Genomic DNA, 26,405 nt, shown 5'->3' with positions numbered 1-26,405 from the left:
CGAGCCCCCTCTGTTCCAGCAGCCTCTGCCGAGTATAGTTGGACCTGATGCCGGCTACGTAGGCGTCTCGGATCAGGTCTTCCGTGCATTCCTTGGCCGTCACTGCTTTGCAATTACAGTCCCGGCCGAGGACTCTCAGTGCCAGTAAATATTCAGCGCCCGATTCCCCGGGGCGCTGTTTTCGGGTAGCCAGGAGGTGTCTGGCGTAGACCTCGTTAACAGGCCTCATGTATTGTTCCTTTAGCGTCGCGATGGCGGCCGTGTAAGTAGTGGCGTCTCGGATGATCGAGTAGACTCGGTGGCTCACCCGTGAGTTCAAGACAAGCCGTTTCGCGTCATCTGTAGTGACAGTAGTGCTGGAGGCCTCCAGGAAGGCTTCGAAACAGCTCAGCCAGTGTTCAAAGTTATTGGCTGCATCTGCTGCTTGAGGATCCAGGTCTAAACGTTCCGGCTTCAAGATTTGCTCCATGTTGAAAATTAGTCAATAAAATTGATGCGCTATCAACAATACCAAAGACTACGAGATGGACTTAAATGAAGTAGGCTTTTATTGACTAAGAACTAGAGCATGCCAGTGAATCCATCCTAAGAGCTCTCGGGGGAAGGGTGGTGAGTCACCTTTATACCCGGGCTTAGGGGTGGAGCCAGGGGCTGAGACATGCCTGGACTTGTACAGGGTTAACAGTGGTTTACCACACAGGCATGTACAGGTTAACAGTGGTTTACCACAACCATCAAGCCAGGGGACCAACCCTGGTTCAATGAGGAGTGCAGAAGAGGGTGCCAGGAGCAGCACTCGGCATACCTAAAAATGAGGTACCAACCTGGGGAAGCTGCAACATAGGACTACATGCATGCTAACCAGCAGAAGCAGCATGCTATAGCCAGAGCTAAGCGATCCCACACTCAACAGATCAGATCAAAGCTCTGCAGTCCTGCCACATCCAGACATGTGTGGTGGTGGGCAATTAACAGGAGGAGGAGGCTCCATGAATATCCCTATCAATAATGGCAGAACCCAGCACACAAAACGTTTGCAACCATCTTCAGCCAGAAGGGCTGAGTCATATCGGCCTCCTCATGAGGTCCCCACCATCACAGGAGCCAGTCTTCAGCCAATTCGATTCACTCCACGTGATATCAAGAAACGGCTGAGCGCACTGGATACAGCAAAGGCTATGAGCCCCGACAACATCCCGGCTATTGGGCTGAAGACTTGTGCCCCAGAACGAGCCGCGCCTCTAGCCAAGCTGTTCCATTACAGCTACAACACTGGCATCTACCCGACAATGTGGAAAACTGCCCAGGTATGTCCTGTCTACAAAAAGCAGGACAAATCCAATCTGGCCAATTATCACCCCATCAGTCTGCTCTCAATAATCAGCAAAGTGATGGAAGGTGTCGTTGACAGTGCTACCAAACGGCACTTACTCACCAATAACCTGCTCACTGATGCCCAGTTTGGATTCCGCCAAGACCACTCGGCTCCCGACCTCATTACAGCCTTGGTCCAAACATGGACAAAAGAGCTGAATTCCAGAGGTGAGGTGAGAGTGACTGCCCTTGACAACAAGGCAGCATTTTACCGAGTGTGGCATCAAGGAGCCCTAATAAAACTGAAGTCACTGGGAATCAGGGGGAAAACTCTCCACTGGCTGGAGTCATACCTAGCACAAAGGAAGATGGTTGTGGTTGTTGGAGGTCAATCATCTCAGTCCCAGGACATCACTGCAGTAGTTCCTCAGGTCAGTGTCCTAGGCCCAACCATCTTCAGCTGCTTCATCAATGACCTTCTCTCCATCATAAGGTCAGAAGTGGGGATGTTCGCTGATGATTGCACAGAGTTCAGTTCCATTCGCAACTCCTCAGAAAATGAAGCAGTCCATGCCTGCATGCAGCAAGACCTGGATGGCATTCAGGCTTGGGCTGATGTGTGGCACAAATGTTACTTGCCACTTAAGTGCCAGGCAATAACTATCTCTAACAAGCAAGAGTCTAACCACCTGCCCTTGATATTCAATGGCATTACCATCGTCGAATTCCCCACTGTCAACACCCTGGGGATCCCCATTGACCAGACACTTAACTGGACCAGCCACATAAATACGGTGGCAACAAGAGTGGGTCAAAGGGTGGGTATTCTGTGGTGAATGTCTCACCTCCTGACTGCCCAAAGCCTTTCCACCATCTACAAGGCACAAGTCAGGAGTATGATAGAATACTCTCCACTTGCCTGGATGAGTGCAGCGCCAACAATACTCAAGAAGCTCGAAACCATCCAGGACAAAGCAGCCCGCTTGATTGGCATCCTATCCACCACCTTCAACATTCACTCCCTCTACCACCAGCGCACCGTGGCTGCAGTGTGTACCATCTATAAGATGCACAACACCAACTCGCCACAACTTCTTCGGCAGCACCTCCCAAACCCGTGACCACTACCACCTAGAAGGACAAGGGCAGCAGGCGCATGGGAACACCACCACCTCCAAGTTCCCCTCCAAGTTACACACCATCCTGACTTGGAAATATATTGCTGTTCCTTCATCGTCGCTGGGTCAAAATCCTGCAACTCCCTCCCTAACAGCACAGTGGGAGTACCTTCACCACAAGGTGATTCAAGTGGTTGAAGAAGGCAGCTTACCACCACCTTCTCAAGGACAATTAGTGTTGCGCAATAAATGCTGGCCTTGCCAGCGACGCCCACATCCCAGAACGAATTTTAAAAAAAGATGTCTTTAGGAGAGGAATATTGGTGCGTTTGTCACAAACACCCGAGGCAGGTTGCCCTCCTTTCTGAGCCACTGGACAGGGTGTAGCATGGAGACGAATAATGAGAGACAATTCAGCCAGGGCTGGTCTGTAATTAGCTCAAGAGTGACATTGGCAGATGGGCCAGGGTGGGTCACTTGTCCGTCAATCTCAGACTGGGAAATAGGAGAGAGTTTGATGGCTCCAAAGAGAGAGAGAAAGTTATTTTAAATAAACTCTTGAGACCCGAGTAAAATTGCTAATGCGACAAAACTGAAGAGCAGGAATGGTTCCATGCTGCATGCAGCGGTAGCTTAGTTACAGCTGGAGGGGTGGGGACGGGAGGCAGAGCTGCAGTTGGTAAATCCACTTTGATCAGGCCAAAGTTCGTGTTTGCTGCCAAACTCCTGGGCCATTTCCAACTTCCTCAGCAAGAATGGAGCGGATTCTCTTGCGCTGTGCCCTTTTGCTGAAGTCGGGGTATCCGCAGGACCGCCCGAGGCTGCTGCAGACTCTGTCCCGCCGGAGTTTCTCCTCGTCCCGGCTGAACGTGCCCAAGAGCGCCGCCGAAGTAGCCCGCCCGGTCGGAGTTTGCTCCATGATGCGCCTCCCAGTGCAGGACACCTCGCAGGGACTCGATGCTGCTTTTGTTGGGGTGCCTCTGGACATTGGCACCTCGAACCGGCCCGGTGCCAGGTAGGAAGCACAAATAAATTTAGGAATGAATGTACAACGTGTCTACATTCAACTGTTTATTTTATTGTGTTTAAAGCATTTCTTACATTACAACAGTGACTACACTTCAAAAAGTACTTCATTGGCTGTATGCACTTTGAGACATCTGGTGATCCTGAAAGGCGCTATATAAATGCAAATCTTTTATTGCTGGGGCACTTTAGCCGGATTTTCCGACCCTCACGGGTGCGTACGAGGTCTGCACAACTTCCGCCCGCTGAAAACCTGTTCTTAGGAGCGAGTTTTAAAAAATTTAAAAATAATTTTTTTCCACTGATTTATAATTTAAAAATACTTTAAAAAAGGTAAGTTTCCGTTTAGCCCCATCATTTTTTTTATTTTTTTCAAAAAATTAAATGTTTAAAATATTTAATTTAATGTCATTTTAATTAATTATAAATGTGATGTTTTAAAAAATATATATTTAATGTTTTACTGTGTTTTTTAAGTGATCCCCATTCATACTTTTGACAGTTCTGTGTGTAGAGACCTGTCAAAAGTGTGAAGGGGAGATTCCCTTCTTTGATTGGCTCCCCATGGCCCACGTGATGCCAGGGGTGCGTGCGAACCGCCTGCGCCCGCGGGATACCTGGGCCTCTTTGCGCATTTCGTAGAGCAGAGGCCCAGGATCACAAGTCTCGGGACCTACGGAACCAGTAGGTAAGTCCGTAGATTTTTTCCGATCGGAGGCATCCGACCGCACAAAGCCTCCGATCGGAAATTCAGGCCCATTGTTTCATGTTGTTTTAATGGGTAAAACAACAGAAGATCAGTGGGAGATGTTTAAAAATAATTTAAGGTGATACAGAACCAGTTTATACCCTTGAGGGGCAAGACCTCTACTTGCCAAAAAAAAAACCAGCCATGGACAACTAAAGGTAAGGGACTGCATAAAACTAAAGGTAAGGGACTGCATAAAACTAAAGGAAAGGGACTGCATAAAACTAAAGGTAAGGGACTGCATAAAACTAAAGGTAAGGGACTGCATAAAACTAAAGGAAAGGGACTGCATAAAACTAAAGGTAAGGGACTGCATAAAACTAAAGGTAAGGGACTGCATAAAACTAAAGGTAAGGGACTGCATAAAACTAAAGGTAAGGGACTGCATAAAACTAAAGGAAAGGGACTGCATAAAACTAAAGGTAAGGGACTGCATAAAACTAAAGGTAAGGGACTGCATAAAACTAAAGGAAAGGGACTGCATAAAACTAAAGGTAAGGGACTGCATAAAACTAAAGGTAAGGGACTGCATAAAACTAAAGGAAAGGGACTGCATAAAACTAAAGGTAAGGGACTGCATAAAACTAAAGGTAAGGGACTGCATAAAACTAAAGGTAAGGGACTGCATAAAACTAAAGGTAAGGGACTGCATAAAACTAAAGGAAAGGGACTGCATAAAACTAAAGGTAAGGGACTGCATAAAACTAAAGGTAAGGGACTGCATAAAACTAAAGGAAAGGGACTGCATAAAACTAAAGGAAAGGGACTGCATAAAACTAAAGGAAAGGGACTGCATAAAACTAAAGGTAAGGGACTGCATAAAACTAAAGGTAAGGGACTGCATAAAACTAAAGGTAAGGGACTGCATAAAACTAAAGGAAAGGGACTGCATAAAACTAAAGGAAAGGGACTGCATAAAACTAAAGGAAAGGGACTGCATAAAACTAAAGGAAAGGGACTGTATAAAACTAAAGGAAAGGACATACAAAAATGCAAAAAAATAGCACAGATCCTGGCGAATGGGAAAAATACAAAGAACAGCAAAGGGTCACAAAACAGATAGTAAGAGCTACAAAAAGGGAGTATGAAAAGAAACTTGCAAAATCAATACGAAGAATTTTTACAGTTACATTAGGAAAAAGAGGGTGGGCAGGAGCAATGTTGGCCCCTTAAACTGAAAGTGGTGATATTGTCAATGACGATGGGGAAATGGCAGACACGTTGAATAATTACTTTGCGTCATATTCTTCTGCTTGTCGCTCCGGGGCTGGCAGCCCCTTTCTGAGCTGCTCTTCTCTTCAACTTTAGCCTTGGTCATCCATTGCCATCCTTGGCCCTTTCTTCCCCCAATCTCCTTTTCAATTGCTTAAGATGCCCTGGCTCTGATAGTGAAGGCATTTCAGCCCACACTACAAGTTCAACCTACAAGTTTAAAGCTCCCCCTGCAGAGTCCACTGCCCATCTCTGGCATGTCTTTGTTCTCTCTGAGATCTTTCAACTGCCGGAACTCTGCTGAAACTTGAGCTCTTATCACTGGATTCCTCGCGGACTTCTCTTCTTCTTAGGCAGTCCCTCGGAACCGAGGATGACTTGCTTCCACATTAAAAATGAGTTCTCAGGTGACTGATGAGTCCAATGCGGGACCTACAGTCTCTGTCACAGGTGGGCAGACGATGGTTGAAGGGGCGGGTGGGTGGGGTGCTTGGGTTGACGTGCGCTCCTTGCGCGGCCTGTGCTTGGCTTCCACTTGCTCCCGGCGAAGAGGCTCGAGGTGTTCGGCGCCTTCCCGGATGCTTCTCCTCCACTTTGTGCAATCTTGGGCCAGGGATTCCCAGGTGTAAGTGGGGATGCTGCACTTTTTCAAGGAGGCTTTGAGGGTGTGCTTGAAGCGTTTCCTCTGCCCACCTGGGGCTCTCTTGCCGTGTCGGAGCTCCAAGTAGAGCGCTTGTTTTGGGAGTCTCATATCGGGCATACGGACAATGTGACCCGCCCATCGGAGCTGATTGAGCTTGGTCAAAGCTTCGATGCTGGGGATGTTGGCCTGAGCGAGAACACTGACGTTGGTGCGCCTATCCTGCCATTGGATTTGCAGGATCTTGCGGAGGCAGCGTTGGTGGTACCTCTCCAGTGCTTTGAGGTGCCTGCTGTACATGGTCCATGTCTCTGAGGCATACAGCAGGGTGGGTATCACTGCTGCTCTGTAGACCATGAGCTTAGTGCCGGGTTTGAGGTCCTGGTCTTCAAACACTCTCTTCCTCAGGCGACCGAAGGCCGCACTGGCACACTGAAGGCGGTGTTGGACTTCGTTGACTACACGGTTTGACTCAGCGGCCGTGGCGCTGCTCTGCTTTTCAGTCGCTTCAAGTCTTAAGCTGCGGAATTCTTTTGTCAAATTGCTTTCCGATCTCCTGGACTTCTCCGGACCTCTAGACTACGTTTCTGCTTTGAACTACACTGGATTACACCACTACGTTTCTACACTGGATTACACTGTAAGACTTACCTGCTGTTTATCTCTGCTGCTAAAAGATTTTTACCTTTAAACTTCCGGCTTTGTCTCTGCTGAAGTGGTTCTGGTTTTTCAGCTCTGCTGGCTTCTCGGTCGCAGCTGCCGCTCCACTTGCTGTCCGGTGACTCGTTCTTCTGGTTTTCAGCTTTGCTTGTCACTGGCTTGTGATTTTACCTTTTCTCCGCCGCTTTGATCTACGGTGATCTCCGAGTTGCGTCAATTTCGCCATCATCTCTCTGCACCGCTACTGACTCTCATTCCTGCGGCAACAACCTCCATCCTTGAACTCTCTACCCTTCAAATAGCTTCTGGACTTCACTCGCCTGCTTTGGACAGCGGTTCATCGATGCTCTGTACCGGCCCCATCCTGTTTACGTCAGCTTTGTCCCTCCATGGGACCTCTGACTTTGACCCTGGTCTTCCTACTATTGTCTCCAACCTATTCCCTGCTACCAGGAAACATGTATTCCATTAATTATTACATTTCAACAGGCCTATGTAACCTGAGCTTTTCCTGTATCCATTCGCGTGCGTGCTTTGGCTGCCGCTCCGGACCTGTGCCATTCCACTTTTTTCCCCCTATCCCTCTCTGACTGCTTTCTCCTGTCGTCATGCCTCTTTTCATCTTTCCTCTCTCGGATACACTGCCCTCCCAAATCCCTACCTCAATCCTTCATTACTCTTCGACCTTCCTACTCTCCTGCCGCCATCCCAGGCTTGACTCTGTCTTAGATAAGCCCACAGCTTCCCTCTGTGCCTCTCTTGGCATCCTATGAAAGGCCCATCGAGGCACTCGTCGTTGCTGCCTTATGAGCAGCAGCCCCACCTGTCCCATCCTACTCTCGCCGACCTTCCCGCCCACTGGGGGCAAATCTTGCCAATCTCCTCCCCATCCAACTCATCCCCCCTCAGCGCTGACCCTGTGGACGCTGGCAGTGGGTCAGCCATCACCGGCCCTCTCCGCATCTCCCTCCAGAATGTCCGTTCACTTGCGAACAAGGCCCTTGCCATCCATGAGCTTATCCTGGATGATTGCATCGATATCATGGTCCTGACGGAAACTTGGTTGAGGGGTGATGACACCTTACCCTTAAATGAAGCCTCCCCGCCTGGCTATACCTTCCACCACTTGCCCTGCTCAGACCGCTGTGGTGGCGGTGTGGCTCTCATCACCAAATCACACCGTGGTCTGTCCCCCTATTCCTCCGGCAGTTTCTCCTCCTTTGAGCATCTCACCTTATTCCACCCCTGATTTAAAATTCTTGTTCTCTACCGCCCACCCAATACCATAAAAATGTTATTACTGAGATATCTTCACTGCTCCCCTCCCTCAGCCTCTGCACCGAATGACTTCTCATCCTCGTTGATTTCAACCTCCATCTCAATTCATCATGCTTCTCTCCTCTGAGTTCACTAGCCTCCTATCCTCCCTTAATCTCTCCCTCCACGTAAACTCCCCAACCTATATTCACAGCCACCCCCTCGACCTTGCCATCTCTCGTGGCCTCGCTATTCCCATCGTGTCGATTGCAGATAAGGCCATCTCTGACCACTTCCTTGTATCACTCTCCACCCACATCCCCCTCCCACCCACCCCCCCCCCCCCCCAATCCTACTTCCTCTATGTCCGCCCCTGGAAAAAACTCTCTCCCAACTCTCTTACAACTGCACTTTTATGAAATCCCAACTGTCCAGCCTCTGGCCCTCCATTCACCATAACATTGCTGCAGCTACCGATCTGTTCCACCACACCCTCACCACCACCTTTGATGCCCTAGTTCCCTACTAAAACAATTACCCTCTCTCACCCTGGCCGTTCCCCCTGGTACGGCTCTCATCTTCGCTGACCTAAGTCCAAGGGACGCAGACTTGAACGGATATGGCGGACAACTGGTTTAGCCATTCACTGCCAGATCTGGCTGGATCATATAAAGCATTATGGGGTACTATCATCTGCCAAAATTGCTCACTATTCCAGAATAATTCTGGAATGCAAAGATAAACCCTGGTTCCTATTCTCTACTGCTAACCGTCTTCTTAAACCCCTCTCCCCCGTCTCCTCCACCCTCACCTCTGATAAGTGTGAGGAACTCATGGACTTCTTTGTCTCTAAGATTGAGATCATCAGCTCAGCTGCCTCTGCCACTTCCCTTCCTTCCCCTAGCCCACTGGGACAAACTTCCTCTAAGGTTGCCCCCTGCCCTAGCCCTGAACTCACATCTTTCTCCAGTTTCTCGCCAATCTCCCCTCATGACCTCTCCGCGCTCATCTTGTCCATGAGATCCACCTCCTGCTCCCTCGACCCTATTCCCACCAAACTGCTGACCACCCAACTTCCTTTTCTGGCTCCCATGTTAGCTGATATTGTTAACGGTTCTCTCTCCTCAGGTATTGCCCCCTCACCCTCAAATCTGCCGTCATCACCCCTCTCCCCAAAAAAACCCTTGATCCCTCTGTCCTTGCAAACTACCGCCCCATCTCCAACTTCCCTTTCCTCTCCAAAGTCCTTGAACATGTTGTCACCTCCCAAATCCATGCCCGTCTTTCCCGCAATTCCATGTTTGAATCCCTCCAATCAGGTTTCTGCCCTTGCCACAGTACTGAAACGGCTCTCATCAAAGTCACAAATGACATCCTTTGTGACTGGCAAAAGTAAATTATCCCTTCTCGTCCTTCTTGACTTGTCTGCAGCCTTTGACACGGTTGACCTCTCCACTGTCGTCCAGCTGGGTGGGACTGCACTCGCCTGGTTCCATTCCTATCTATCTAATCGTAACCAGAGAATCACCTGCAACGGCTTCTTTTCCCGCTCTCGCAGCATTACCTCTGGTGTCCCCCAAGGATCTATCCTTGGCCCCCTCCTATTTCTCATCTACATGTTGCCCCTCGGCGACATCATCCGAAAACACAGCGTCAGTTTCCACATGTACGCCGATGACACCCAGCTCTACCTCACTACCTCTTCTCTCGACCCCTCCACAGTCTCTAAATTGTCAGACTGCTTGTCCGACATCCAGTTCTGGATGAGCAGAAATTTTCTCCAATTAAATATTGGGAAGACCGAAGCCATTGTTTTCGGTCCCCGCCACAAACTCCGTTCCCTAGCCACTGACTCCATCCCTCTCCCTAACATCTGTCTGAGGCTGAACCACACTGTTCGCAACCTTGGTGTCATATTTGACCCTGAAATGAGCTTCCGACCACATATCTGCAGCATAACTAAGACCGCCTACTTCCACCTCCGTAACATCACCCGTCTCCCCTCTTGCCTCAGCTCATCTGCTGCTGAAACCCTCATCCATGCCTTTGTTACCTCTAGACTTGACTATTCCAATGCACTCCTAGCTGACCTCCCACATTCCACCCTACGTAAACTTGAGGTGATCCAAAACTCGGCTGCCCATGTCCTAACTCGCACCAAGTCCCATTCACCCATCACCCCTGTGCTCGCTGACCTACATTGGCTCCCAGTTAAGCAGCGCCTCGATTTCAAAATTCTCATCCTTGTTTTCAAATCCCTCCATGGCCCCACCCCTCTCTATCTCTGTAACCTCCTTCAGCCCCACAACGCCCCCCCCCCCCGAGATATCTGCGCTCCTCTAATTCTGCCCTCTTGAGCATCCCCGATTATAATCGCTCAACCATTGGGGGCCGTGCCTTCTGTTGCCTAGGCCCTAAGCTCTGGAATTCCCTGCCTAAACCTCTTTCCTCCTTTAAGACGCTCCTTAAAACCTACCTCTTTGACCAAGCTTTTGGTCACCTGCCCTAATTTATCCTTATGTGGCTCGGTGTCAAATACTTTGTCCTGTGCAGTGCCTTGGGACGTTTTACTACGTTAAAGGTACTATATAAATACAAGTTGTTGTTGTTGTCAGTATTTACAGTAGAGGAAGAGGATAGCATGCCGGGAATCCCAAAGAAACTAATATTGATTCGGGGACAACGTAAGTAAAATAACAGTAATGAAGAAAATAATGGCACTAAAGAGTGACAAGTCCCCAGGGCCAGGTGGTTTCCATCCCAGGGTTTTAAAGGAAGTAGGTGAGCACATTGCAGATGCCCTAACTATAATCTTCCAAAGTTCTCTAGACTCAGGAACCATCCCTTTAGATTGGAAAATTGCACGTCACTCCACTTTTTAAGAATGGTGAGAGAGGGAAACCAGGAAATTATTGACTAGTTAGCCTAACATCTGTTGTCAGGAAATTACTAGAGTCTGTAATTAAGGATAGGGTGACTGAACACCTGAAAAATTTTCAGTTGATCAGAGAGAGGCAGCATGGATTTGTGAAAGGTAGGTCATGCCTAACAAACTGGATTTAATTTTTTTGAAGAGGTGACTAAAGTAGTGGACAGGGGAATTATATGGACTTTCAGAAGGCATTTGATAAAGTCCCACATAAGAGACTGTTATCTAAGGTAGAAGCCCACAGAATTGAGGGCAAATTATTGACCTGGTTAGGAAATTGGCTGAGCGACAGGAGACAGAGAGTAGCGATAATGGGTAGGTACTCAAATTGGCAGGATGTGACTAGTGGTGTCCCACAGGGACCTGTGTTGGGGCCTCAACTATTCACAATATATTTTAACGACTTAGATGATGGCCTAGAAAGTCATATATTCAAATTTGCCGATGACACAAAGATAGGCGGCATTGTAGGCAGTGTAGATGGAAGCATAAAATTACAGAGGGATATCGACAGATTAATGAATGGGCAGAACTGTGGCAAATGGATTTCAATGTAAGCCAATGTGAGGTCATCCACTTTGGACCTAAAAAGGATAGAACAGGGTACTTTCTAAATGGTGAAAAGCTAAAAACAGTGGATGTCTAAAGAGACTTGGGGGGTCCAGGTACATAGATCATTAAAATGTCATGAACAGGTACAGAAAATAATCAAAAAGGCTAATGGAATTCTGGCTTTCTATCTAGAGGACTAGAATACAAGGGGGTAGAAGTTATGCTGCAGCTGTACAAAACCCTGGTTAGTCCACACCTGGAGCACTGTGAGCGGTTCTGGGCACCACACCTTAGGAAGGATATATTGGCTTTGGAGGGAGTGCAGCGTAGGTTTACCGGAATGATACCCGGACTTCAAGGATTAAGTTACGAGGAGAGATTACAAAAATTAGGGTTGTATTCCCTAGAATTTAGAAGGTTAAGGGGTGATCTGATCGACGTTTTCGGGATATTAAGGGGAACAGATAGGGTAGATAGAGAGAAAATATTTCCGCTGGTTGGGAATTCTCGAACTGGGGGCATAGTCTAAAAATTAGAGCCAGACCTTTCAGGAGTGAAATTAGGAAACACTTCTACACACAAAGGGTGGTAGAAGTTTGGAACTCTCTTCCGCAAATGGCAATTGATGCTAGATCAATTGTTAATTTTAAATCAGAGATTGATAGCTTTTTGTTAACCAAAGCTATTAAGGGATATGGGCCAAAGGCGGATATATGGAGTTAGGTCGCAGATCAGCCATGATCTCATTGAATGGTGGAACAGGCTCGAGGGGCTGAATGGCCTCCTCCTGTTCCTATGTTCATATAGACAGGTGGCTGGCAGGCTTGGTAAGAGCCTAACTAGGAGGATGACACCACTAAAAGAAAGAAACAGTCTATCTAAACTTAAACCAATGGGCCAGATTTTGCTCTCAAAATAACGGTGAGGTTAATGGCACTTGCTGTTTATGCATAAATGGTACAGCAAATGAGTGTTTAAATGTCCATAAGTTGATGTCCAAGTTGCGTTGCTCCACTGTTAGCTTCGCAAAAATGGCATCTCTCTGTCTGCCTCCCCATTGACCTGCACTGAATGTCGTGAAGTTGCTGTATTTCACAGAAATCACAGAAACCCCACAGTGCAGATAGAGGCCATTTCGGCCCATCGAGCCTACACTGACACATTATCCCACCCGATCCCCGTAATACCTGCACCAACACATATCCCACCCTATCCCCGTAACCCCATGTATTTAATCCCCCTAACACTAAGGGTCAATTTATCATAGCCAATCAACCTAACCCACACATCTTTGGACTGTGGGAGGAAACCGGAGCACCCGGAGAAAACCCACGCAAACACGGGGAGAATGTGCAAACTCCACACAGACAGTCGCCCGAGGCCGGATTCGAACCCGGGTCCCTGGCGCTGTGAGGCAACAGTGCTAACCACTATGCCACCGTGCGGTAGATACAAATGAACTTGCTACAGAAAGTTAAATCTAGTCATTTCAAGTCTAAGTACCCTTTTAACAACATGGTAAGTGTTAATTACTGCCAAACAACCGCTCTGGCACTGAAAGTGAACTATTACGAGTATGGAGTCTTATTTCTTCAGGTTTCAATTGCTGTTGGAGATTTTAAAAATGTAACATTTTACATTAAAAAAAAAAATTTCACTTTTCCTTTCTGTCTCTTTTCTCTCTCTGTTAAACTAATCTTTCTTTCCATCTCTTTATTGCAGCACCTGACTTGACATTGAATTCACCCACTCTAATTTACTCTTCCTTCTCAGTCCTTGCACTGTTTGTTGGCAGCGTTTATTTGCAACACCAGTGGGTTGGACCAGATTTCTGATAGGTCCCCTTGGAGGATAAGACACAACCAATATTTTGTCTGGAATGTGTAATTTGATCCTGCCTGCTGTAGACAACCCTGCAATGTGTAATTTGACCCAGTCGTGTCAGGCAGCCTACAGAAAGTGGAAGTGTAGTTAGCTTTGTGAAAATCCTCTGTTATCTAGTGTTCTGCAATTGTAATTCTTGTTGTCCTTGACTGGTAAAATAAAATACTTTATGCTCCAATTAGTGGGTTAGTTACTTCTTTGGAGTTTTATTTTTTTTTCCTTCTAGAAGTGATAAAATTTCTTTAATTCAGAATTAAGGGACTCTGGCCTAGAAATTCAGTCGCGTTTGCGCCCACTTATTGGCTATAGAGTGGTTTGCGCCGGAAGTTTTTTAGCGCCCGAAATTCAGTTGGTCCCTAACATCGGCGTTAGCCGGTAGCGCTGCGCCGGCACCGATGATGTCATCGGTGTGCGCAGCGCCCCGGTTCCAATGCTATTCCGTGCCGATGGCCAAATTCAATTGCGGCCGCCTCGCCCGTAGCGGCCGCAAACAGCGTTTGAAAAACGGTGCCTTGCAGCTCCGAGAGGCCGGCGCATAAAGGTGGAGGGGCGGCCGGCCGCTTTCCCGGCGGCCGCCTGGCCGCACCTCCCTCCCCGGACTCCTGCACCACCCCCCCGCGGCATTGGTGTCTGACTCCCGCGAGCCCGGCACTTCTCCGTGGTGCCGGGCTCATTTGCCGGGGGAATCCAGCGGCGATCTCACGGCTGCAGGCAGCTCCTCCTTAAGAGAAGGAGGAGGCCTGCAGTACCCCAGCCTGCCGCACCGCATCGGGTGCCGCAGCGGCAGCTGGACGCCTGAAACTGACTTTCATCGCCCCAAACGAGGCGGCCAAACCCTGCAATAGCGCCCGCCTCCGTCTTGGGGCGGCGCAACTGAATTTCAGGCGGGCGCTACGGGAATCCGGGCGAGCGCAAAATTTCGGGCACTAAAGACCTGGCGCGGCGATACCGAATTTTTAGCCCCATGTCTGTGTGATGTGCGGGTGCATGTGTGGGGTGCGTCTGTGGGTACGTATGTGGGATGATGCCATGCTACAGCAAATTATGGCCCACTGTCTAACAATTTTCAAAAGAAAACTGTCAACTCTAAATATGGGTAAGCAGTCAGAGTCATCCTGTCCAGCGACTTGTAGGGGCAGCTAACTGTTATACCTGACCTGGAAGCGTTTGATGCTGACAGTGGCTGCCTAGCAATAACATCCCTCAGCTTAAAGAGAAAATTGGCAAAAGAAAGTTTCAAGTTTTATGTTGTCTGAAGGAAACTGTTTATGATGTCATCATATTCAGAATAAGGGGGAAATCTTTCAATTTTGTTTTTTACGTTTAGATTTGGACCTCGACATATCCGAGCAGAGTCAGCCATGGTCAGAGCCTACAATGGTGGCACTAGGGCAGCCCCTTTCGAATCTCTGATGGTGGCTGACATCGGTGACGTCAACGTGAACCTTTATGATCTGAAGGACAGCTGCAAGATGATCAGGGAATCTTTTAAGAAGATTGTCTCCATGGGCTGTATACCACTCACAATGGGTATGGAGGTGCATGTCGGGCTGAGTCAGCAGCTCTTGGGGGGGGGGGGGGGAGGGGGGGGGAGTGGGGAGGTGCGCGGAAAGGAGGAAAAAAATGGAATAAAATTCAGGAAAAGACAAGAGAGAATTTTAAAATCTTTTTAGACTGCCTGGCAAATGCACTAATTGTGTCTGTCTGTTGTGGCCTAGGTGGTGATCACACGATAACATACCCCATATTGCAGACAATGGCAGAAAAGTAAGTCTCGCTGCATGTTATCGTCATTTAATGCATGGAACATTTTGGTAACAAATCCTGAATTCTGCTTAGGGAGCTGTACTCCGCATCTAAACTGTCTTGTACATGACCTGGGAATGCTTGATGAGGCAGCGTGCAGGTATCGACTTTGCATTCATATTTTGCCTGAACCTGTCCTATTTGATCACTTGAATGAGCTGGGCTACACTGCAGGAAAATACATTCTGCACATGAGCTGGCGTGCCCTGTCAGTAATGGAAAACAGTCACTAAATTCAATTTAAAACAAGGTTAAACATCTTAAAGTAGATTCTTAGAGAAAATGGGAAAACACAGCTGGATTTTTTTAATGATTTTACTCTCTGCCCTTTTCCCCTCTGCGCCTCTCCTGAATGTTGTAAACATTGGGGTTCGTTTCTGTGGCTATTGGCCTTTCACTATTTCACCCATGGCCATTACTTATTATGAGCCTACACCGGCTATTCCACCGTGAGCAGCATCGCAGTTGACCTGATCTTGTCCTCACCCGACATCTACCTACATGTGCTTCCAGCAGGGGTCAGTGAATAAGGATCAGGATCAGAAACCTTGCCCTAATTTCCGAACATGGGTCACTGAGGCCAATTGTATCACCTCTGCTGCTTCCCAGCTGCGATCAGTTAACTCAGCACAGATTGACTTTGGGACCTTCCTGGCGTGTTGGCCTCAGCTACTCCCCAGATAAAGTCACTGAACTGTCGTAAGAACTGGCACAGAAGCTAAAGTTAAAGAAAACACCTGGAAAGATAAATTTAAAAAACAGATCAAGGAACAGAAGGTTAGCTGGGCAACATAAGGACAAAAGAAGCGACTGGGTATGTAATGGAGGAGGAGGAGTTGGAAAATTTGCAGAGATATCAAACACTCACCGCTTGTTCTTGTGAAGTCTGAGTAGTTGATTAGAAGTCCTGTCCCAACATGGCTTCCTGTTTTGTTTTTATCAGATACGGTCCAATAGGATTGGTTCACATCGATGCACATGCTGACACAAGTGATGTTGTCCTAGGGGAGAAGATATGTCATGGAACGCCATTCAGGCGCTGTGTGGATGAGGGGCTGCTCGACTGTAAACGGGTGGTACAGATCGGGCTCCGCGGTTCTACGTATGAACCAGATGGTTACCTTTGGGGCAGAGAACAGGCAAGTTGCTTTTTTAAATGTTATTTCCTCCCCTCTTTATGTCCCTTGCAGGGCTGAGGGGTTGGACAGGGTGAACTGTGGGCAGGGCTCTGCTAATTCTGATTGCCCCACAACTATTCTCCCCTTCCTTTGTCTTCTTCTGAATCCACCTAAGCCTCCCTGGCTTACACTTCCACAGGTGCCAGTGGCCACTGTTCATTTGTGAGCTTGCACAGTGAGGGTCCGCAGGCTATATGTCAGCCATCACAGCTTAGCCTCATCCTGTACTCACCCAAAGTTCACAAACAGGGGTCACTCAAAAGCAAACAGGAGCAGGAACCCTGGCTGATTTCCCCCCCCCCCCCCCCCCCTCCTGTACCTGATACTGGGACACTTAGGCCAGTTGTAGCACTCTGACTGCCACCTGACTGAGATCAGCTAACTAAGCACAGACCAGAGATTGAACCTGGGACTCCCCTGGTCTGTACCATGAGCTACTCTCTGACTTTGACAATCAGAAAATTAAAGAACACTAATACATTGGTCTGTAACCACAACAACTTGCATTTATATAGCACCTTTAATGTAGTACAGCGACCCAAGGCACTTCACAGGAGCGTTCTCAAACAAAATTAGACACCCAGCCATGTGAGGAGATATTAGGACAGGTAGGAGGTAGGTTTTAAGGAGCATCTTAAAAGAGGAGCGAGAGATGGAGAGGCGGCGAGGGTTAGGGAGGGAATCCCAGAGCTCAGGGCCTGGGCAGCTGAAGCCATCCCCATTGTGAATGGGAGCAGCTGAGGGTGACCCACCCTCTGTGAAAAAGCACAAGATCTTTTCAATTCACCTCCACAGCATTCTTTTTTATGTTCTTCCCTCATCGACAGGGAATTCACGATGTCAGCAAACCGTGAGCACAAACTCCCATCTTACCACCATGCCCCAGCTGAATACACCAGTCCCCCAGAAAAATCTAGTTGTATTTGTTTGTTTGTTTGAAAAGTAACCAATCTCTGCTGTTAATGCCATGTGTTTACACCCATGGGAGGGCTAAAGCTGTGTACGAGCACAAAGCCTGTGTGGCAGAGCATGGCTGACTGAATTGAGAAAGTGGAGGGCTAAGGCTCCCTGTTCTATTATCGACCATTGTCATTATTGCATTGCAACAACCAGTAGACAGGTGATTGTGTGATTCTTCTAAGAATCTAAAGATGGCTGCAATTCGGGTGATGCTAATGCTCAAGTCTATCTTCAACTTAAAAATACACATCATTGTATGGGAACCAGTAACAGCTCATTTCCCTCACGCACGATGCATCACTGATCCAGCAAGGACTGATGGGGCGTTGTGTATTATTTAGTTTCTCAATTGCAAGACTCGGAAGAGAATGGACCGTTCAAAGGATTTGTTCTCTATGGTGAAAAGTTCAAATCCCACGGAACACAAGTTAAATCCGAGGAAGTTAGGAGTAAAAAGGAAAATCAGAGGAACCTTTTTCACCCAAAGGGTAATCAAATTGTAACATATGTCAATGAAGGACAGTGACGCGGACAATACAAATGGGATCAGGAAACAATTAGATGTGTTTCTGGAGTGAGAATGGATGAAGAGATAAGGTCAGAAGGTGGGCAAGTGGGATGAAGGGTAATGATGAGTAAGTGGGATTGAGGGATATGGTGAGAAATTGGGTTTGAAATGCATCCTTGAATCAACCTGGTTGGGCCTTTTCTTTTCCTATCTTATGTTCAGATGATTTCTGGAAGCTGGATCTCTGGTTCCTGTGGTACGTGTAGTCAGTTCATTCAAACCCATGTCTACTTGAGTAAAACAATGGTTTCAAACTCACATCATTCAGCTTTCAGTCCTTTCATCACCAATGCATTTCATCCTGAATGTCTATTATTGCCAGGGTTTTCGAGTGGTTACTGGACAGGATTGCTGGCTACGTTCCCTTGCTCCACTTATGAAGGAGGTGAGGCAGCAGATGGGGGATGGCCCTGTGTACATCAGTTTTGATATCGATGGCTTAGACCCAGCCTATGCTCCTGGTACTGGAACCCCTGAGATCGCAGGTCTTCAACCCAGTCAGGTAATTGAGCACAATAAGGAGTATCCCACTCTATAGAAATACAGCAGACAAATGGAATATCTGTCAAAGTTTCACAGCAGAGAAGGGGTGATACTGGCCTTCAGCGCTTGTTCAAGGCATCTGTGAATTCTACAGTCGCAAGGGGTTCCTAATTCAAAGCTCTTGTGCAACTCTGATATATCATTTCAATCCTGCTAATACGCTAATCTTCTGTTTTAACGGCTTGGGGAGTAGAGGAGCAACTTACACAGCGCACTGACCAGCTGTTCAGGGTCGGGGGAGAGTAATAGAGAGACAGAGACACAGGGAGAGAGAAAGGAGAGTAACAGAGAAAAACACAGATAAAGGAGAGTAACAAGCACACGGAGTATCAAAGCAAAACAGAGAGAAAGGGAAGAGTAACAGAGATGTAAAACAACAACAACTTGTATTTATATAGCACCTTTAACATAGTAAAACGTCCCAAGGCGCTTCACAGTAGTATTAAGACAAAAAGTTTGACACCGAACCACATAAGGAGAAATTAGGGCAGATGACCAAAAGCTAGGTCAAAGAGGTAGGTTATAAGGAGCGCCTTAAAGGAGGAAAGAGAGGTAGAGAGATGGAGAGGTTTAGGCAGGGAATTCCAGAGCTTAGGGCCTAGGCAATAGAAGGCACAGCCACCAGTGGTTGAGTGATTATAATCAGGGATGCTCAAGAGGTCAGAATTAGAGGAGCGCAGATACCTCAGGGGGGTTGTGGGGCTGGAGGAGATTACAGAGATAGGGAGGGGCGAGGCCATGGAGGGATTTGAAAACAAGGATGAGAATTTTCAAATTTGTTGCTTAACTGGGAGCCAAAGTAAGTCGGCAAGCACAGGGGTGATCGGTGAACGGGACTTGGTGCGAGTTAGGACACGGGCAGCCGAGTTTTGGATGGCCTCAAGTTTATGTAGGGTAGAACGTGGGAGGCCAGCCAGGAGTGCGTTGGAAGAGTCAAGTTTAGAGGTAACAAAGGCATGGATGAGGGTTTCAGCAGTGGATGAGCTGAGGCAAAGGTGGAGATGGGCGGTGTTACAGAGGTGGAAATAGGCCGTCTTAGTTATGCCATGGATGTGTGGTCGGAAGCTCATTTCAGGGTCAAATATGACACCAAGGTTGCGAACAGTGTGGTTCAACCTCAGAGCAGAGAATAACCAAGGCATGGAGTAACACAGAGAAGAGGGAAAGTAACAGAGAAAAATGGAGAAACAAAGATGAGCAACAGACACAGGTAGACTAACAGAGATATAGGGAGAAAGTAACAGGGAAACACTGACAGAAAGGTATAGGGTAACACACACAGGAAGAGGTAATTCTGTTGACTCCATACAAACCAGGATTGAGGTTATGTCCTATCTTGACAATGGGAGGAGCGGCGAGGGCTGTATAAAGTGAGCCCGAGGTGCAGGTAGGCCCCACAGCAGCAGTACGGGCCTGGGAGGAGCGGCGAGGCGGCAGCGGTGGTACCAACTCAGCACTGGCAGAATTTTCATAGAGTGACGTCGGCACAAGGTGAGGGAGCTGATTGGTGAGTATCTGGTAAGTGTTTTTACTTGGCTTTCTTAAAGTTTTAAGTTTATTCCAGCTAGGTTAGTAGATAGTCTGTTAATTAGAGGTATGGCAGCGCAGCTCACACCCGTGGAATGCACATCCTGTGCCATGTGGGAAGTCCTGGACACCTTCCATGGTCTGGACGACCACATGTGCAGGAAGTGTCGGCAGCTACAGTAGCTCGAGCACTGGGTTACGGAGCTTGAGCGGCGGCTGCAGTCACTGCTGTGCATCCGCAAGGCTGAGAGTTACGTGGATAGCACGTTTCGGGAGGTGGTCACCCCGCAGCATAAGAGTTTGCAGGCAGAGAGGGAATGTGTGACCGTCAGACAGAAGAGGAGGACCAGGCAGGTAGTGCAGGAATCCCCTGAGCGCATCTTGCTCACCAACCAGTATTCGGTGCTGAGTACTGGTGAGGGCGATGGTTCCTCTGGGGAGTGCAGCCAGAGCCAAGTCCACAGCACCATGGAAGGCTCAGCTACACAGCCGGGGAGGGGGGGGAGGGAGGGGAGGAGGAGGGGGGGGGAGGGGAGGGGGGAGGGGAGGGGGAGGGAGGGGGGGAGGGGGGGGGAGGGGAGGGGGAGGGGGGTGAGGGGAGGGGAGGGGAGGGGGAGGGGAGAGGGGGGAGAAGGGGGGGGGGAAGAGGAGAGGGAGAGCAATAGTGATCGGGGATTCAATAGTTAGGGGAGCAGACAGGCATTTCTGCGGCCGCAGACGCGACTTCAGGATGGTATGTTGCCTCCCTGGTTCCAGGGTCAAGGATGTCACTGAACGGCTGCAGGGTATTCTGAGGGGGTAGGGTGAATAGCCAGAGGTCGTGGTCCATATCGGTACCAACGACATAGGTAGGAAGAGGGATGAGGTCCTGCAAGCAAAGTTTAGGGAGCTAGGAAAGAGGTTAAAAAGCAGGACCTCAAAAGGTAGTAATCTCCAAATACCAGTGCCATGTGCTAGTGAGTTCAGAAATAGGAAGATAGAGCAGATGAATGCGTGGCTGGAGAGATGGTGTAGGAGGGAGGGCTTTAGATTCCTGAGGAATTGGAACCGTTTCTGGGGGAGGTGGGACCTCTACAAGCCAGACGGGTTGCACCTCAACGGGAACGGGACCAATATCCTCGCGGGTTGTGGAGGGTTTAAACTAGCTTGGCAGGGGGATGGGAACCTAAGTATAGAGCCAATAGGGAGGGAAGAAAAACTGGAATTGGAAAACAAAAACGTAGAAAGTAAATTGGAAGGACAGAGGAATCAAGGGCTAGATAGTAGTCAACAAGGAGGTTTGCCTGTACTAAATGGTATTTACTTCAATGCAAGGAGTATAGCGAACAAGGCAGATGAGCTGAGGGCACAGGTAGATACTTGGGACTATGATATTATAGTTATTAGAGACGTGGCTGAAAGAGGGGCAGGTATGGCAGCTAAACAAAAAAGGGGCGATCACACTGCTGGGAGTGTACTACAGACCCCCAAACAGTGAGAGGGAGATAGAAGAACAAATATGTAGACAAATTTCTGAGAAGTGCAAAAACTACAGGGCAGTAATAGTAGGGGATTTCAACTACCCCAATATTAACTGGGATAGTGTGAAGGGTATAGAGGGTGCGGAATTCCTAAAATGCATCCAGGAGAACTTTTTTAGCCAGTATGTAGCAAGCCCAACAAGGGAGGGGGCGGTTCTGGACTTAGTTTTAGGGAATGAAGCTGGGCAGATAGAAGGCGTATCAGTGGGGGAGCATTTTGGTGCTAGTGACCATAATTCTGTTAGATTTAAGGTAGTTATGGAAAAGGACAAGGATAGACCAGGAATAAAAATTCTAAATTGGGGAAAAACAAATTTTGCTAAGCTCAGAGGGGATTCAGCCATAGTGGACTGGAAACAGCTACTTGAAGGTAAATCAGTGTCAGAGCAGTGGGTGGCATCCAAGGAGGAGATCCGGAGGGTTCAGACCAAACATGTGCCCTTAAAGGAAAAAGGTGGGACTAACAAATCTAGAGCCCCCTGGATGTCTAGAGACATACAAGGTAGAATCAAGGAAAAAAAGGGAGGCGTATGACAGATACCGAGGGCTAAATACTCCAGAATCTTTAGAGGAGTACAGAAAGTGCAGGGGTGCAATTAAAAATGATATTAGGAAAGCAAAGAGAGAGCATGAAAAATTCTTGGCAAATAAAATCAAGGAAAACCCAAAGATGTTTTATAAATATATTAAGAGTAAGAGGATAACTAAAGAAAAGGTAGGGCCTATTCGAGATCATGAGGGTAATGTGTGTGTGGAGGCGGGAGACGTCAGTAGGGTTCTTAATGAATACTTTGCGTCTGTTTTCACAAAGGAGGGGGCGAAGCAGACATTGCTATTGGGGGGGAGGAGTGTGAAATATTAGATGAAATAAACATAGTGAGAGGAAGTATTAAGGGGTTTAGCAGGTTTAAAAGTGGATAAATCCCCAGGCCCGGATGAAATGTATCCCAGGCTGTTAAGCGAAGCAAAAGAGGAAATAGCAGAGGCCCTGACCATCATTTTTCAATCCTCTCTGGCTTCAGGTGTGGTGCCAGAGGACTGGAGGACTGCTAATGTGGTACCCTTGTTTAAAAAGGGAGAAAAGGATAGACTGAGTAATTACAGGCCAGTCAGCCTAACCTCAGTGGTAGGAAAATTATTGGAAAGAATTTTGAAGGACAGGATAAATATTCATTTAGAAAGACACGGATTAATGAAGGATAGTCAGCATGGATTTGTTAAGGGAAGGTCATGTCTGACAAACTTGATTGCATTTTTTGAGGAGGTAACAAGGAGGGTAGATGAGGGTAGTGCATTTGATGTAGTGTATATGGACTTTAAAAAAGGCTTTTGATAAGGTTCCACATGGCAGACTGGTCATGAAGTTAAAAGCCCATGCGATCCAGGGCAAAGTGTCAAGTTGGTTTTAAAACTGGCTCGGAGACAGGAAGCAGAGGGTAATGGTTGATGGGTGTTTTTGTGACTGGAAGGCTGTTTCCAGTGGGGTTCCGCAGGGCTCAGTACTAGGTCCCTTGCTTTTTATGGTATATATCAACGATCTTGACTTGAATATAGGGGGTATGATTAAGAAGTTTGCAAATGATACTAAAATCGGCTGTGTGGTTGATACTGAAGAAAGAAGCTGTAGACTGCAGGAAGATATCAATAAATTGGTCAGGTGGGCAGAACAGTGGCAAATGGAATTCAATCCGGAGAAGTGTGAGGTAATGCATTTGGGGAGGGCTAACAAGGAAAGGGAATACACATTAAATGGTAGGACATTGAGTAGTGTAGAGGAACAAAGGGACCTTGGAGTGCATGTCCACAGATCCCTGAAGGTAGCAGGCCAAGTAGATAAGGTGGTTAAGGTGACATATGGAATGCTTGCCTTTATTAGCCGTGGCATAGAATATAAGAGCAGGGGGGGGGGGTTATGCTTCAACTGTATAAAACACTAGTTAGGCCTCAGCTAGAGTACTGCGTGCAGTTCTGGTCACCACATTACAGGAAAGATGTGATTGCACTAGAGAGGGTACAGAGGAGATTTACAAGGATGTTGCCGGGAGTAGAGAATCTTAGCTATGAGGAAAGACTGGATAGGCTGGGTCTATTTTCCTGCCAGCATAGATTATATCCACAACTCCTATTGTCTGACTTTAGAGATGTGAGCACTACCATTAACTGAGCTGACACTGAGCCAAGTATCTAATTGTGTGACGCTCACAGTATGGGAAACATTTGAAGGAATGGCCTTCACTAACATGTAGTATTAAAGTTTTAAAAAAAGTAAATTTTTGGCAGTTCAGAAATCATTCAACATAACAAGGCAATGTAAAGCTGCTGTTTGTGTGTTCACAGGCTTTGGAAATCATCCAGGGGTGTCGGGGGATGAAAATAATCGGCTGTGACTTGGTTGAGGTCTCACCGCCGTACGATACTTCTGGTAAGAAAACAATTAAACTACAGGAAACTTTGGTTTATCCGGAGGTTGTATGTCCGGAAACCTCGATCTAACGGCAGAAATCAGCAGCCATTTTGGTTAGGTTTTTTTTCTTCTCCTAGCATTTTTTTTTTCTTCTAGCATTTTTTTTTTATATAAAAGTCAGGCTCTGGAAAGCATCTCTGTAGCTTAGCAACAGCTTCAGAGACGCTTCCAAGGTACGGGCCGAGTGTTTACAAGCTGTTGCTAAGCAACAGTGTTTGTTGTCAGATACGGAGATGAAAACCTCCATATCCTTCAACATTAGGGCTGGTCTATCCGGAAGTTTTGATAGATCGGCAGCAGCTCGGTCCCGTCGGTGATGGATATCGCGAAGTTTCCTGTAAAATGTTATATTATTATAATAACTGTGGGTTTCAAGCAACCTCCACAAACAAGGAGGTGTCGATGACAGCTTGACTGAGTTGGTGATACTGCCACCACTGAGTCAGAACGTTGTAGGTTCGAGCCCCACGCCAGGATTTAAGCATGTAATCCAGGCTGACACTTCATTGCAGGACTGAGGGAGTGCGGCATTGTTGGAGGAGTTGCCCCTTGAGTGAGGCTCAGAATGCCTGTTTGGGTGAATATATAAATTCGGGAAATGCTGCCCACAAATTTTCTGTGAATTATAAGGAATAGGTGGAAAATTGTGGGTGGCATGCCCAGGATTTTCTGATGTGCCTAGCTGGCTGGCGAGTCTCTCCCCGATAGTACTAACTGGGAAAACTATCCTGCATACGCTGCTGTGGGTAATACTAACACTCAGTACCACCACCATCACCAGCTGTTATGGGTAATAAATACTAACACTCAGTAATACTGCATAAAAGGAAAGTCCGAGGGGAAAAGGGTCAATACCAATTTATTTCAACATGTTCACAAGTCTGTTTCTTTCAGGTAACACAGCTCTGACAGCTGCCAATCTGCTCTTCGAGATGCTGTGTGTTCTACCCAACGTTAAGTATTACTGAGCTTTATATGGTCTTTGGGTCACTGTGCTACTGTTATCTCACATTATTATACTCTATATAATCCAATCAATTTCATAACTGCTTTGTTCAACTGAATCTGCATTCCTGTCCAGCTACAGATGTTATTAAAAAAAAACTCTTGTTGCACAATGGACTCAAACCGTAAGCAACTTGTAATGTGCAGCACTTCACATGAAAAAGCCTGTCGCAACTGGGTGTGAAATTTGTGAAAAATTGCAAAACATCTGTATGTTGTAACAGTTTTCCCGATTATAATGTAACCGTCTTAACCATTTTTTAATCAATGTTACAAACTCCCGCCTTAAGCAGTTTGTTAAACTGCAGCTGATTCATGGCACTGATTGGCAGTGCAGATCCCAAAATATTTCTAAATTTACTCTTTATTCACTATATTGTTTGTGGCTATGATTTATAACTTTTGATTTTCATAATGTACTAATAAACAGTAATGATTTGTAAAGGCAGGAAAGTGGCAGGGTTGGAATTTTTACTGGCATTAGTTTGTTAACAATGACGCTGATAATAGCAGATTAACCTTTTCAGTCTTCATAGTGACGATTTTACAGTATTTTATAAGTGATTGGTGAACAAGTCATTTATTAAAAGCCAGCACTCATTTACCTAGACAGCTCAGTTAGTAAATGCACCACTTGGTGTGAAGCCATACTGTTAGTGGATTTCTTAGTGGTTACCGTTGCAACAAGGGTTGTTCCCCTTAATTTTTGTTCCCTGCCCTTTAAAGCATGCATGACAACTCTTCCAGCGGCAGCGCTGGTGGGCGGCCTGTGTGGGGCCAAGTGATTGGTGCGCAACCGCGCACCTTAGGGGGAACATTGGTTGTTAGTCCGGTGACTGTTAGTCCGGTGACAACTCCGCTTATTATTTACACGAGTGGTTTTTATAATAACAAGCTTCATTAGTGACTGATTTGGTCTTCTAGTTATATTAAATGACATGCAAATAATACAACCTGGTTCCCAGGCTCCGACTACCTCAGAGAACGCTCGCTGATGTCAGCGAACAGCACAAGTCCTGGAGTGACCAGCTCCCGCCCTCCAGGCCCACTGCACGGCTGCATTGCTCCTGACCCTCAAGAACGCTCTGAAGTTAACGGGGACCTGGTTCTATTCTTATACTATAATACAAACTTGGCCTGTGGTTAAGGAATATGTAGTTTGCATGCTTAGCAGAGACTGCAGCTTATAATCTTTTCAGCATTTGCCTCTGTGTTACAAACTTTGTTTATCGTACAGCAAGTGCTTAGGCCAATTGTGTATCCCGTACCCTAGACCTGTTGTTCATAAATAGAGACAAGATTAAGATCCCTTTCTCTCACATTTGATTTACCACTAGCAATGCTAAAAGGAATGCTGGGATAGATTGACTTTTTAAAATCATCTTAAAACATTCCAACACATACAAAGGATCACTGACCTGTACTTAGTTAGCTGTCCAAGGTAGCAGTAGGGGCTACAATTGTACTCAGTGCCTCTGGGTTAAAGAGGGGAAG

General features: G+C 47.1%; 1 protein-coding gene across 1 annotated transcript; it reads left to right on the top strand.

The window, feature by feature from the left end:
* The first annotated feature begins 2,916 nt into the window (after positions 1–2,916).
* agmat (agmatinase (putative)) lies at positions 2,917–26,215 on the top strand. The gene is made up of 7 exons (XM_085967038.1): positions 2,917–3,447; positions 14,668–14,870; positions 15,059–15,107; positions 16,090–16,285; positions 18,175–18,354; positions 23,780–23,864; positions 24,801–26,215. The coding sequence occupies exons 1-7, from the start codon at positions 3,188–3,190 to the stop codon at positions 24,872–24,874; spliced, it is 1,047 nt and encodes a 348-aa protein (XP_085823164.1). The 5' UTR covers positions 2,917–3,187; the 3' UTR covers positions 24,875–26,215.
* The last annotated feature ends 190 nt before the right edge of the window (positions 26,216–26,405 follow it).

This window comes from Somniosus microcephalus, chromosome 25, assembly GCF_052327205.1.
Source record: "Somniosus microcephalus isolate GS21.2 chromosome 25, FLI_Smic_1.0, whole genome shotgun sequence".
NCBI classification, from domain to species: Eukaryota; Metazoa; Chordata; class Chondrichthyes; order Squaliformes; family Somniosidae; genus Somniosus; species Somniosus microcephalus.
Note: the sequence above shows the minus strand (reverse complement) of the source record. Positions and strands in the feature narration are given on the sequence as shown.

Bases quoted from the DNA above. Each gene is read 5' to 3' on its own strand.
- agmat (XM_085967038.1), top strand. From the start codon at position 3,188: ATGGAGCGGATTCTCTTGCGCTGTGCCCTTTTGCTGAAGTCGGGGTAT. The intron at 3,448-14,667 runs GTAGGAAGCACA...TTTTACGTTTAG, and splicing joins TCGAACCGGCCCGGTGCCAG to ATTTGGACCTCGACATATCC. The intron at 15,108-16,089 runs GTAAGTCTCGCT...TGTTTTTATCAG, and splicing joins TTGCAGACAATGGCAGAAAA to ATACGGTCCAATAGGATTGG.